Source organism: Drosophila mojavensis, unplaced genomic scaffold (genome assembly GCF_018153725.1).
Source record: "Drosophila mojavensis isolate 15081-1352.22 unplaced genomic scaffold, ASM1815372v1 contig_36, whole genome shotgun sequence".
Classification (NCBI taxonomy): domain Eukaryota; kingdom Metazoa; phylum Arthropoda; class Insecta; order Diptera; family Drosophilidae; genus Drosophila; species Drosophila mojavensis.
The window spans coordinates 22,485,717-22,500,095 of record NW_025318858.1 but is presented as its reverse complement, the minus strand read 5'-3'; the positions used below and the strand labels follow the sequence as shown (position 1 = coordinate 22,500,095).

The following is a 14,379-nucleotide window of genomic DNA, read 5'->3' as shown; positions in this document are numbered from 1 at the left end:
GGTGGCGCTTCGTCGTTGTCTGTTTGAAGTTTGCTCGCATGCAAATTGCACTGATTACCACCGCGTTGCACTTTTCTACTCTTCCCTCTTTACTGCTTTTCCTCCCATTTCCCCATTTCTCTGCCGTTCTTTGCTTACACATTTGATTTGGTTGCATTTTGTCTGGCACTTTTCATGTTTTCTACTTAAGTAAACCTAACGCAAATCGCCTTCATTGCAGACACTTTTTCTTCACTCTACTGTTCAGCTCTGTTTTTCTTTCACCCTCCCCCAGCTATTATATTTTGGCCAGTCCGCGCTTTTAGCACTTGATGTATTTATGTTACCCTGTCCCTCGCTATAATCGACCATTCTTTGTTTTGGTTTGCACTTTATGGGGCAGGGTCAGCGTCATAAAATTTAACTGCATTTACTTCAATTCAAGTGGAATACTAACAGAAATTTGTAATAGCGTGTTGGCGCTGCGTCTTATTACAAGAGGGTGCCTCGCATTGTACTTAAGTATAATAGTTTTCACATGGAGGGCGGTTGATAATGATCTACAATTTTTGATAGTTTTATGGGCCACAGTGAAATAGACACTATAATGTTATAAAAAGTGTAATTTGCAATTAGCTAAAAAGGGAAATGAAATATAAATGTAAATATATACTTCAATTTATTAATTGGAGTACATAAAAGTTATACATATATTTAGAATAGTAGTATATAATAACTTTGATATATAAATATCTTAAAATTTGATAAAAAAAATAAAAAAATATTGCTAAAAAATATAATTTTTATTTTTTTTTAAGGAATTACAATCGTTACCCAACACTACTACTCTGCTGACTAAGCACAAGACGCTGCAGCTCATTGCCACACTCAATCGAGGCAGCTAGAACTCTTGCCTTGCCTCGTGGTTTACATATACATACATATATATATATATATTTATATCCACTTTTGAAACTGCAAAGCTCTTCAATGGAGCCCTTAGCCCTTGCCCAAACTGAAAATAACAACAAGCACTGCATACAAAACCCAAAAACCAATCAAAGGTTGCTGCTGCCTTGCCGCCTGCTGCTTTTGCGACGACTGCCAAAAAGTATGCTACACTTTCTGCGACAGCAGCAGCGGCAGGAGCAGGACTATAAGCAGCACCAGCAGCAGCAGCAGCAGGATCCACAGCAGGAAACAAAACTCGGGGACTCACTCAAGCATTTTATTAAATTGCCACCTTCCGTTTGTTGTTACGTTGGCTCCAACAACTGTTGTCTGCAACTGTCTTTTATTTTCGATTTCTAGGCATAAACCAACACACAGTTACCCGCCTTCCTTGGCCCACTCCGATTGTAACATCAAAAAACAGGAAAAAAAAAAAAACTAAGGGAGGAAATACCAGAGGAATATTTCTGCCATCTTTTTCTATTATATCGTTTCCGCTGTTTGGCATAAATTTCTGCGCGGCGTCGGCCAAAGTAAAACTTTTTTTTTTTTTTTTGTTTGTTTGTTATTTTTTATGCTTATTGCAAGTTTTCCTTCACTTCTTATTTTTCATTTCCATCTATCTGTTATTTTTGAGGTTTGAAGTGCCAAAGCACACGAATACCAAATACAAAATACTAAAAACAATAAAAAATCAACTACAAGGCAAGCGGAAAAAATATAAATAAAAACAAAAATTGTCTAGTTTTTGGCTTTGCGGCGATATTGAAATGCGATTGCGGCAGAGACTTGATATATATACATATACATATATACCAATACATAGCTATGTATAACTGTATATACACATACATATACATGTCTATAATGCGGCAATTGTTGGAGTTAGTCCAAAATGCATTTGCATTGCCATCGCTTTAGGCGCATTGCGGGCGTTTCGCCTTTTAAGCTTATCTAAAATTGAAATTCAAACACGACATAGCAATCACAAAAAAAGTTTTTAGTTCTGCTAATTATATAGCCGCAGGAAGTCAAGCTTAAATCGAATCACTTAGCAATGCATGAGCTGAAAACTATTCATTTAATACGTACTTTGCTTTCGGTATCATAATAACAATTCTATTTAAACATATCTCCTATCGAAATGAGAAATATAACTCTAGAATTCATTTTGCCAATCGGCATCAGCGCTGTAAATTATTCTAAATCTAATTAGCTAAACTTTTCGCGCTTACATTCATTAAAAATGTGCACACACTAGTATCAAAAGCAGCCAAATAATTTAACGATATTTTGGGACGAAAAAATTAAACATACACCATGTGAAACAAGCGTAATTACACGCATAGCAACAGCGTGAGAGAGAGAGAGAGAGAGAGATAGAGAGGGTGAGGGAGGAAGAAAGAGAGGGTGGGCGGATGCAGCTGGCAGAAGCCGCATGTCAAAAAGTTTCTTTGCGCTTTTCATTTTTTGTTTTTCCCTGCTTTTGGCTTCACTCTCTCGTTCAGCCTGGCAGCAAACGCTTCAACTTGTTAACAATACGCGCTGCTAGAGGTCGCCAATTAAAAAATTGCCAAGCGCCCATTGCATGCAACATGCTTGACTGTATGCGTGGGTGTGCAAGTGTGTTGGTGAGTGTATATGTGTGTGTGTGTGTGTCGAAAAGTCAACATTTTTGTGGTCACTTAAGCAGATTAATTTCATGGGTATAATTAAAAGAAGAAGCCACTACAAGCGAGATGAATGGAGAGCGAAAGAGAGGGAGAGAGATAGTGAGGGAGAGAGATATATATAAGGAGAGAGCGCGGTTAAGCTGGCAGCGAAAAAAAAATTAACATATATTAAATTTTTGTGCACAAAACTTTTCTTTTTTTTTTTTTTTACCATGTTAAACAATTTTGCAACGCGGCGCACATAATTGATGGTTTTTAATTAACTGCCAAGTGACCGACACGCAACTGACAGAAGGCAAAAAAAAGGGTGAAAAAACTAAAGTGCCATACAAAAAAAAAAAAAAAAAAAAAAAATAAAATCTGCTGAAATGTTTAAACTGTGGCCTGTCCATCGAGCGAGACACATGAGTGGAGAGTGGAATCAGGATACTCGTGCCATGCATGCCATGCCCCAATACATTGAAGCTGCACACAAAAGCTGTCAAATACAGCTGCACTTGCAGTCGCAGTCGCAGTCGCTTTTAGGCCGAGTCAAACATTTGACATACAGTTTTGGAGCAACTGCAGACGCACACTTTGAAGAATTCTATATGAAGCACATTTAAATATAAATCCACCTCTGACAGCTCAAGCTGATGAAGTTCGCATTGAAATGCCTCTTTCAAAGTTCAAAGTTGCTGTCAAAGTTAAAATGTGTTGACAGGCGCACACAAGCTGAGCGTCAAATTAGTGAAACAATACTGAAAACACTTTGACGTCAATTAGAAGTCGTGAAAATTGTTTGTTAACAAAGATTTCAAAATTCTTCTTTGACTATTAAAATATTTATAAATTTAACTTTTAGTTAAAGTGGCTGTTAAAAGTATCGCAAAATGTTATTTTGGGGTTGGCATTTAACTTCTAGTCAAATATCTTCTAGTCAAACATCGATTAGAAGTAAAGCAAGCCCAATACATGTAAAAATCTCTTCTTTGACAGCCAGTCAAAGTGCTTGTTAAATGTATACAGCCTTATAGTATTTTTATTTGATAAAACTTTTCTCGAACTTACCATTTCGATTTTCACTATCGGCGGGTTTCATCTGTATGGGATGATACATCTGTAAATAGAGTGAGAAAAAGTAAGAACATGAGTATATGCTTACAATTCTTAAGTTAACAAAAAAACTTAAAATATATTATAAATAATTTTTAATTATTAGCATATTTAAATTACTTTTCTTCCCCTGACGTATTCCCTTTCTAAGCTCACATATTACTTATTTTGACTTCATTTATATTTGATTTTTCTTTTGTGCCATCCTTTTGGGGCTTTTACTTTTTACGCTTTGGCGAGCTGCTAACAAAATTCCAAGGATTTGGCCAACCTAATTTGCCGTGTTAATCACATTTGATATATTGTGGCGCTATATAAACGATGCAGTCTGCGATTAATTTGGCCGGCTCTTTGGCGCAGTGCAACCAGCCAAAATTGGACAACATAGTCCCAGCAGACGCGCGCTCTATGCTGTATACACACATACACACATACATATACATGTATATAAGTTTGTGTGCGTGTAAGTAACGTCCATTTAGTTGGCGCTGCAGCAGCGTATGCCCCTCGCTTCGCGCTTTTCTTTTTTTGCTTTTGATAGGCGCTTAAGCTGCATAATGAATGAATGCAGTAAAGAGCCGACAAGCTGCTTCTAACTGGCCGCCAAATCCTCGACTAAAGCCAAACACATTTATTCAGCGGTCGCCGAGAAGCAACAGCAACAACAACTTTTACTCCTTTTAGCGTTCTCTCGCCCTTTCTCTGTTCCTCTTCTCTATCTATCTCAGTTGTTGCCGTGAAAATCCTAAAATATGCGTTCGCATTTCCCTATTTGACGCCAAGTTGCAGCAACGTTTTAAATGTAATTTTTCGCACAGCGTCTTCTAATTAAAACAAGCTTAAAGCGCCCGCAAAACGTGCCGCAGCACGAGGTCAGGGGTAAAGGAGTATGGTCGAGGGAGCCCAAACGAGGCCGCATGCCCGAGCACTTCCGTCGCCAAGTCTGCGCGGCTAATGGCCCGTGATTTATTGGCAACGACAACAGTTCACGTTTATAAGGCGCGCCGCGCGTCCTTGTACGCAACACCCTTTCTCGCATTTCTCTCTACCTCTCGCTCACTCTCTCTCTCTCTCTCTCTCTTTTTCTCTGTGTGGCTCTCTTTCACTCGGTTGCCTACATCTAGGCGCTCGTAAATAATACACGCAACGCGACTTCTTACAAATTGCTGTCCAAGTCAACCTGTTTCCAGCCATGCTGCTTCGGCTCCTGCTTCTGCTGGCCCCTTTTACCACTTTTTATGTCCATGCCACGCCCCCTTTAATTTTTACCTATTCCTTTATTTTCATTCAGGAAATACCAATTACCAGGTCAAGCCAAACGCAGTCCCTCTGAATACCCCCTTTGGTATTAGACTTCAGGCGCAGTGCAATTTTGGCTAATTACCTCAAGTATTATTTCCTGTGAATTGTGGTTGGCATTTTTCTTGCTTGATAACACATTATACAAATATCGCATGGTATTCATAAATTGGCTAAAGAGAATACAAAATTTGTTATCTTATCTAGGCTAGACTATCGGGTATCGGGAGTATTACTATCGTGCACTACCAGTGTTGAAAAATCTTTTGGGTTTTTTATTTGCCTGTCAATAAAAATAACTCCATTATTCAGTAAATGTTTTCCCTCCTAAAAAATTGCCTGTCTACTGTTTAGTGCTGTAAAAGACTATAGACATAGCTCAAAACCTTCCATTACAATGAATATTTTCTTTGTCTATCCTAATAAACATTCTAGCTTTAGGGCACAGAAAATAAATGCAATATGAAACGTACTAGTTACAGTGTTGCAAATTGCCAACATTTACTTAAAGTTTAACGGAATTTTTAAATGGAACATTTAAAAAAAATACTTTTCTAATTAAAATAGACCATGCTACTAAATTAGCTTACCATATAGTTGCAACCAGTGCAGTGTTGGTAAATTTAAAAAACCCAGCTACTTTATTCATTCTACATGCAAAAAAAAAAAAAAAAAAAAAAAAAACTATTTAAAAGCGTACTAAGAAATGTTTGAAGCAAGTTTTAACAGCTGTCAATTTATCAAAGTTCCATGGAAAAATTGTCAATTGCTGCACATGCAGAAATGGTCACAAACCAAATCGAAATCTCTGCCAATTTCTGTGCAGTTGTTTAGCTTCCTGCAGCCCGTATAATCCTCTAACCTTTCCGTCTTTTTAGGATTCCAGCTGTGGCTTTCAATAACAATTTTGTAAAATAAATATTGCCGCGCAGCTGCACAATTTCTTTTGCTTTTCATTGCTCCATTTTTTTTTTTTTTTTTTGGCAGCACCAACGACATGCACAAGTTATGTCAGCGCCTGACACAAAGCATTGTTATGTGTAGCTTTGCATAACCTAGCGCAACATACGTACCCCATTTTTCTTCTTGTCAAGCCCTTCAAGCACCACCCCTTTGCTTCTTGGAGCTCCTACATGACATACCAAATAATAATATTCATGCTGATTTGATGGCGCAATAGAAATTGGGAAAAGAAAACGCAGCAACTCGAAATGTTGTACGTTTTTCGCTGACGCTGTCTATTCTAGCCCGTTATGCACAAGCCTCTACCCACTACCCACTACCCCTACCCGCACCCTTACCCTATCCCTATTGTTGCAGCTACCAAGCGCAAATTGACATTTTTGTGCCTGTGGTTTTGGTTTCTTTCCTTAGCATAAACTTTCGACGCGTGCTAACAAATTTTTTCCTGTTTCTTCATTTTTTTGTCTATTATCTTCTTTTTTTTTGCTATTTTATGTTGCATACTTTTAAGCAGCCAGGACATGGGCTAAACTTGGAAATTACTTGCATTTTATATTGATAGACAGAGGAGCTGAAGGGGGCTAGAAACCTAGATAGTACTGCAAAAGAAAAAACTGTATTGGAAAATCACAAAATAAGTGCAATGATTTGGTTATGCCCTGTCAATACTAAAAGGGGTATAAGCACATCGTAGTTTCGTTTGATTATTTTTATTTAAATATTTAGGTATAAAAGCAGTATATCTCTCACGATAGTCCTCTATGATTCTAAGTAAGCGAAGTTTCTTAGTTTTCTTGTTCATATTTCAACAAATCTCAATGCTTTTCACTTAAACTGCCCCAGTTCTTTCAACTTTATTTGACAAGCAAAATTCTAGAGTCAAATTAACAGGGTATTACGTCAGTTCTACCTTTCCATTAACAGTTTTATTTATTTTTTTTTTTAGTTTTGCATCAAATTTTTTATGCCGCGTCATGACTCTGTTTCAGTCTGCGCACCAGTCAATCTGTCAGTCACGCAGTCTGTTAGCCATAATGAAGGCAATGCGATGCTGAAATTCCAGCCAGTTTTATTCCACAGTTGTTGTTGTTGTCGCTGTGTTGCTGTCGCTGTTGTTGCTGATGTTGCTGTGTTGCATGAATGCGTTTATGATAAGTTGATGTGGCAGCCGATTTTTCGTGTTGCACCGTCAGCAAAAAAAGTTAATAAAAATGTTTTCCAATTAAAACCTAAAATGCCGTCTAAAATATAAAAATAGCTCTCGGACTCCCTTTTGCCCTGCTTCTACTCTTCCTCTTGCTCCAACTAATCGCTAGCAATAAATGTCGCAAAATGTAAAAAATATGCTAAAAATAAACCTGAGAAACACATTCAACTTACCCCACTCAGCGTTTTCACATTGTGCAGTGCGTCCTGAGCTTTCAGTGCGGCGCGACGCGTATAAAATGTCACAAAGCAGCAGCCTGTAAGAGAAAGAGAGAGAAATAAGGAAAGAGAGTGAGTGAGCGAAATATTGAGATTAGCATAAGGGTTAAATTGGAGTTTATTTTCAACGACGTCAGGAAAAGGTGGCGAAGAAATTATGAAAATTATTATTATTAGCAGGCAGGCAAAATGGCAGCAAGCGAACAGGAAGCAGCTGAAGGAGGTCGGTGAGAGGTGCGGTGGGCAGAGGGCAGAGGCCGGGCGCTTGGCACAAATGTGGCAACATGGCAACACTAAATTAAACATTATGGCCAAAGCCTCGACCGTACGCCTTCCCCCGTTCGCCCAGCAACAAATCTGTCGTGGTGGAAGCGCTTGGTTAGGGGTGTGTGTGTGTGGGATGGATGGAGGGAGGGGGAGTGAGGTTTGGGGCGAGTGTTTTAGGTGTTGAAGTTTATGTGGGGTTCCGGATTGCAAGCATATTTGAGCAGCCATGCGATACCTACTAAGCCGAGCCACAATTAGTAGCGCTAACAAACGCAACAATTAAAACATTTTTGGGTTTAGAAAAAAACAAATTTTTTTTTAAATAAATTTTTGAATTTATACTAATGCACACATAATTTTAATGGAAATTAATTTTTAATTTACAATTTAATTCAAAAGTATTTTTAAATAAATTTCCTGCTATTAAGAGGAGTTTGAAATTGTAATATATTAATATATTCCTTTTTTTATTTTAAAATCATTCTTAAATAAATTTAGTTCATTAAGCCAAGTTTCAAGATACAAAAATATGTTAAAAACAATAAATATAAATAAATATGTTAGTCATAAATAAATTTTATATGTATTTAAAATTTTGTTAAATTAATTAGGGAACGTTTCAAAGCAGGCAACAAATTTTAATTAATGCTTATTTGTTTTTTTTTTTTTTTTAACCCGATTTTGCATTGCCAATTTATATAACACATTCACTATTCAACTATAAGCGAGAGTCAGGCTATATGCGAGGTTCTCAGGAGTTCTGTTTTCGTATGCCCACTTTTGTTTTAATTTTTTTTTTTTTTTTTTTTTTTTTTTTTTTTGCAATTCCCACCAAAATCTGTGGCCCAGACTATAGAAAAGTAAAATAAAACCCTAAGCGTCAGTTGAATTTCATTTCCGGCTCGCGCTTTCGCACTCATACACATATTCCATTTTACGTAGCTTGTTTTCCAGCCACGCCCATAGCAGGCAACCTCCCAGCCAGCCCCTTTGTAATGGAGTCCATTTGAAATTCTGGCCGTTGGATTCTGGGATTTTGGCCTGGCCGCCAAACAGTGAATGGAAAACTTAATATAGCAATAGTTGCATAATGCAATTACCGGCCATATCGACTCGACGTTCGGCTTTACCCAAGCGTAATGCGTTGTGGTGGACATGGCTCGCACAGCCCTAACTCTCTTCCTTTCTCTCTCTCTCTCTCTCTATTTGCATATGGGTGGGTATTTGTCGCAACACACATTCACACACACACATAGACACCTGCACCAACACTTGGGTAATTCAATCTGTCGCAGTTTTTATACCGTCGCCGCCGCCGTCGTCGTCCTCGTTGTCGCCGCACACACGGCCGTTTTTCAGAATTTTTCACATATTCGCAAATATTTTCATTTCTCGTTTTGCGTTTTTTATATCCGGTGTAGGTTTAGAGAATGAGAAACAGAGAGAGGCAGAGCAAATGCCGACGCCAACGGCGCCGCAACGGATGTGTGAGAATTATGTTTTTTTTTTTTTTTTTTTTTTGACTGCATTGAAAGTTTAAAGCTTTTAAAGTGTGTGTAATGCAAATGCGAATTTCGTATTACAGCGATCTATTAAGCTGATGTATGAAAGCTTTTAAAATTGCTTAACTAGATGCGGAAAAGCTATGTCTTGCCTATGCCATTAGTGATCTGCTTTTAAGCTTTATAAAACTTCAGACGTGCTTATATACATATGTATGTATGTCAGCGCATCTTAGGAACCATAGCAAAGGAATATGCTCGAAGAAATTTAGTTTCGCTAAAGCTTTGTGAAAGCTCTTTTAAATACTGAATTATCAGGCCTTCTACGATTTAGTTATAAATTTTATTTGTGTATTAAAAGTCAACACTAACAATATAAGCTATCTATTATGAATGCTTGAAGAGACTTGTTTGTTAGTACAAATTTTGTTCTGTACATAACAAATTTATTTAAAGATTCACTACACTTAAAGCTTAAAATCCAACTTGATGATTAAATTGCCGGAAAAGCAACAAAACTAATTAAAACTAACTTACTCAAATAAACGCTTGGTATTTCTTTTCTTTTTGCTTTTTAATCTTCTAAGTTTTCTGCGCTAAATCAAACAAATATCGCATTTCACTGAGCTCCAAACGGACTGAGATCAAAGGCAACAGAAAAGTAGAGAGGTAAAAGAGAAAGGGAGAGAGAGAGAGTAGAAATGTAACTTGTGCAATCGCAGATTAAATATCACTTAAAATTAAACTAGCGTTAAATGTAACAAATGAAAGAAAATCGAAACGATTTCCAAATGCAATAAAATATTGTGCAAGCGAAACCAAAGACGAAAACCAATCGCGCGATAACGAAGAAGCGGAGAAGAAGAGGAAGACGACCGGCTGGCTAGGCAAGTCAGCTAGAGCAGAGCAGAGCAGAGAAGAGAAGCGAAATCTCTCAATTCCCATTATGTGCATGTCAACTGCAGTTAGCATCAAAGCGCCAAAACAAGACGCAAGCAGTGCGAGGGAGAGCAGACGACGAAGAAGCAGAAGAGGCAGAGAACAGTTGAGCTTTCGCTTGCTTGAGGGAACAATGCGATAAAGTAACAACAAAACCGGCGGCAAAAGCTGAAAACGACATCCAGTCACGTTTTTGGGCAAAAACTTAATCCAGGGCCGAGTGTTAGGGGGTTAGAAGTGGCGGGAGAAAAGGGAAGCGGGCGGGACGTGCGTGTGTTTGTGAAAGTGGGTTGGATTGGATTTTAAGATGTGAAATCGAGAGCCGTCGCTGCCGCTTGGCCCAGACACACAACGTGCCAAAGTCCAGAAAAGGGGATATAGCAGGGATGGATATATACATAAAGGATGTGCCGGTCGCACACACGTAGACACCGAGAGACAGAGACAGAGCGAGACAGAGACTGGGACATAGACAGAACCAACAGGAAACGAATTAATCGAAGTTAAATAAATCAATGTCATTAAACTTTGGTGCAGAGATTTACTAGCTGAGTTGGCATGCTCCCTAAACAGAAAGAGAAGGCAACACACCCAACCAGCTGCACAATACACACCAACAACGACAACAAAAACAGCAGCACCAAAAGGAGTAAAAGCTGCATCCAACTGCAATGGCAATCGAATTTAGTTTATGGCTCTCCTCTCTATGCTCTATGGTCTCTCTCCTGTTCTCGCCCTTCTCTCACTTCTTCTTCTTCATACAGATAAAGCTCGACGTAGCGAAAGTGACAAACGTTTAGCAATAGTTCAGTGGGCGCCAAAAGTCATGACCAAAAACCACAAAAAAGCTGGAAGGATAAGTAACAGTGTATGATGTAGGGTGAGTAGTCGACTAGCAAATACCCTGTATAGTCATAAAAAAAAACTACAAAAAAGTATAGAAACCAATTTTAATCCTAAAGCATTCCTTTTTCTTAACTTTTTATATATATAAACAAACTTTGCCGAATTTTGCTTATACCCTGTACAGTCATAAAAAAAAAACAATTGAAAAAAAAAATTTATATATATATATAGAAACCAATTTCAAGCCTTAAGTATTCCTTTTGCTTAACTTTTTATATATATAAACAAACTTTGCCGACTTTTGCTTATTGACCCATCACTGGCTACATTCCAAATATTCACAGGGTATCCAGCACAAAACGACTCTTTGAAATTGAAATGCTTTTTGAAAATTAAGTGAAATTTTATGCATTTTTCACGCTCCGCAAGCCGCTAAATAAAAATGTCAAGCACACAAAGTGGGCGAGCATTAGTGGGGAGAGAGAGAAAGAGAGAATTGAGAGGAAGACAGACACAGCAAGGCGGATGAAGTCGGCAGATAAGTAAGTGCGTTTCTTTTTCTATTTTAGGTGACAGCGGACAGCTGGACGCAAAGCTTGACACTGGCAGCCGCGTGAGTGTGAGTGAGATGGCGTGCTTTACAAAATGAAGTTCTCAAGCACAGGCGTAATCGAAAAAAAAAGTTATCAAATGGCCAAGAAGCAGAGCATATTTTCTCACTGCGGCTGAATTATATTATTTCCTACTTTTTTGTGTGATTTGGTCAGCATTATGGTCATAAATCAAATTTATAGAAAAAGATATTCAAGGACTGAATGTAGAGAGAGATAGTAAAAATCGCTTTAAAGCCTCAAGTGAACAAATTTTAAGAATATAATGTAATAGTTTAAATATTTGATGTTACATAAGATCATATAAAACATCCTATTTATATAATTTCATTTCATTTCATAGGCATATTAAATGTAAATATAATAATTAAAAGCCTTAATAGGTTAATTAAATACTATAATTTCCTTTGGGCTTTCTAATTGAGTTAAATTCCCCAACAAAAATTAAAGTTTAATTTATTTCCAATGTGCATAGTTTGTCATTCATTGATTAATTTATGGCTGACCCTTTTTCAAAACGCCTCTCGACCCACTCCAGAAACTTTACCTAAAAACCCACAAATTTGAAACAACTTGTGAAGGTAGGCTCAAAGTAGAGAGAGAAAAGGCCCATCAAATTAAACGCTTTGGCCAAACAAAGCTGTAAAAGCGCTTTACACCTGAACAAAGAGTAAAGAGTAGCACATAGCAGTTAGCCTATCTCTCACTCCCTCTTTCTCTCTTGCTCTCTCGCTCTTCCAATAGCTGAGTTTACCGCAAGCGCTAATAAATTATGAGTGGAGAGCTTAAACCTTTGCCCAAGCGCACCCTTCGCGTTCGCTATCTCTCTCTAACGCACAGCGAGTGGAGAGGAGCCACAGCATAACCGCAATAACAACACCCGCAAACAACATAGAAAATCCACTCGAAAAGTAACTGGCCGCTAACGAAATTTAGTGTGAAAGAAAAACAAGTTTTTAGCCAAAAGGCATTAGCCCAGAAATAATAAAAGCGGAGTCCAAACTTTTGCCCAAACGAAAAGGAAATTTCCATTTTTTTCTCTGCCAGTTTTTTGTTGCTTTTGTTTTTCTTCTTTTGCGGGTGAGGTTATTTACGACTTTCTGGTTCAGAGGTCATCGTCGCGCTTAAAAGTGTCATTTCCCATTTTTGGTAGCTGCAACACGGCCAAGTCCTCCGCGTTCTGGCTTTTTGGCTAAGCGTTTCGCCATCAAAATGCAACAGCAAAATCCAGATTTGAAGCCATTGGCAGCAGTGCAGCACTGCGAATGGATGGGGGGTCGGCGGATAGGCTAGGGGAACTCCACTGCCAACTTTTTGTCGCAGCACAAAGGACCAAGGTACGAAACTAAAACTGGCCAAAACTAGGTTACAAGTCAGGCTAAATGGAAATGTTGTAGCAGGAAGTTGAAGCCAAAATAAAACTGCACATGAAAAAAAAGGAAACGACTAAACAACGAAACTTCAGCAAAAAACTTGGTCCCCTTGGCTTACAAATATACCCTACTATAAACTAGCAAAAGGTATATTGATTATGATTTGACTTAAATTATGAAAGTCATCAAATTAACTAACAGAGGGAATAGTGGTTATGATATAATTAATGCTAAACTTGATAAGCCTATCTCATTAAAAATATAAATCACTGCATCTCTAATTGGAAAATTGGTTTATTTCAAATAATTGTATTTGTTTTTTATTTATTCTTAATTAATTACACATATCTGGTTGTAAGTTTTTTTTAGCAATTAAATCTGATTCAAACATTTGTAAATATAACAGTTCATTTTGTCTACCTTCATAATATATTTTAGCAATGCATGCTAAATATTTATTTTTTTTTTTTTAACTGAATCTGAATTAAAATCTGGATTTTTTCATCTTCGGTATACTCGTTTGTATTTTTCTCTTGCCATTTTTTCTTTTGGGTCAGCTCACGCCCCTCTCTTTCTCTCTCTCAATTTTTGTTTGCTAGCATTTGACAGTTGCCTGACATAAATAATAACTTTCAAATGCAATTTGTGTCGATTTGTGTTTGTGGCATGGCGCACTGCTTTTAAGCTCAAGTGATAAACAGCAGGAGAGACACACACAGAGAGACAGATATACACACATATGTAGGCAGGCACTTAGCCGAAAGCTTCTACTTCCATTCACACTCTCAATTCCAGTCGCTCTCGCGCTGTCTCATTGTCATAAATCATCAACACAACGCGCCACTTAAGTGCGTCCTAAAACTGTTTGCGCTTTTACTTTGTCACACACACACACATAGTCCCAGGCCCATACACATATACAAACACGACAGCCACGCCCATCGATGACAAGCTGACCATGCACACGCCCACATTTCCAAGCAGCGGACGCCTGTCAAATGCAGCCCGAACAAAATGATATAGAGAGCTGGCATATAAGAGAGAGGGAGGAACAGCGAGAGAGAGAGAGAAGACCGTCGAAGATATGATACAAAAGCAAACAAAAAGGACAATAGGCGGTGTCTAAATAAACATATGTATATTTATATATATAAATATATATTTATATATAAATAGAAAAAGAAATGAACATAAAAATATGACTTGACAATAGGTTTCACAATTGGAAGTGCCGCTGTGAATGAGGAGAAGCCGCACTGTGGCGCATCAATAGAAATGTGTTTGGCTGCAGTTGAGAGGCTTTTAAATTGCCTGCAAATGACAAAAGCGACAATAGAGAGCAAAGTGAGCAATCGGCCAATCATCAAGAGAGTCAAATCTAACTCTTCAATTTAAAAGCTGCTTTTATACAAAAATAAACTCAAGATCACATACTGAGTTCTTTTTTTTTTTTTTT

General features: G+C 37.8%; 1 protein-coding gene across 6 annotated transcripts in view; it reads right to left on the bottom strand.

Moving 5' to 3' along the window:
• The window catches only part of LOC6577530 (CUGBP Elav-like family member 2), a 93,555-nt gene that overhangs the window by 36,402 nt on the left and 42,774 nt on the right, over positions 1-14,379 (bottom strand). For all 6 annotated transcript variants that reach the window (XM_044009128.1, XM_044009129.1, XM_044009130.1 and 3 more), the window contains exons 3-4: positions 7,341-7,423; positions 3,654-3,702 (exon numbers count right to left, since the gene is read on the bottom strand). In XM_044009128.1, coding sequence (XP_043865063.1) covers positions 3,654-3,702; positions 7,341-7,423 — 132 coding nt within the window. The remainder of the gene's footprint in view (positions 1-3,653; positions 3,703-7,340; positions 7,424-14,379) is intronic.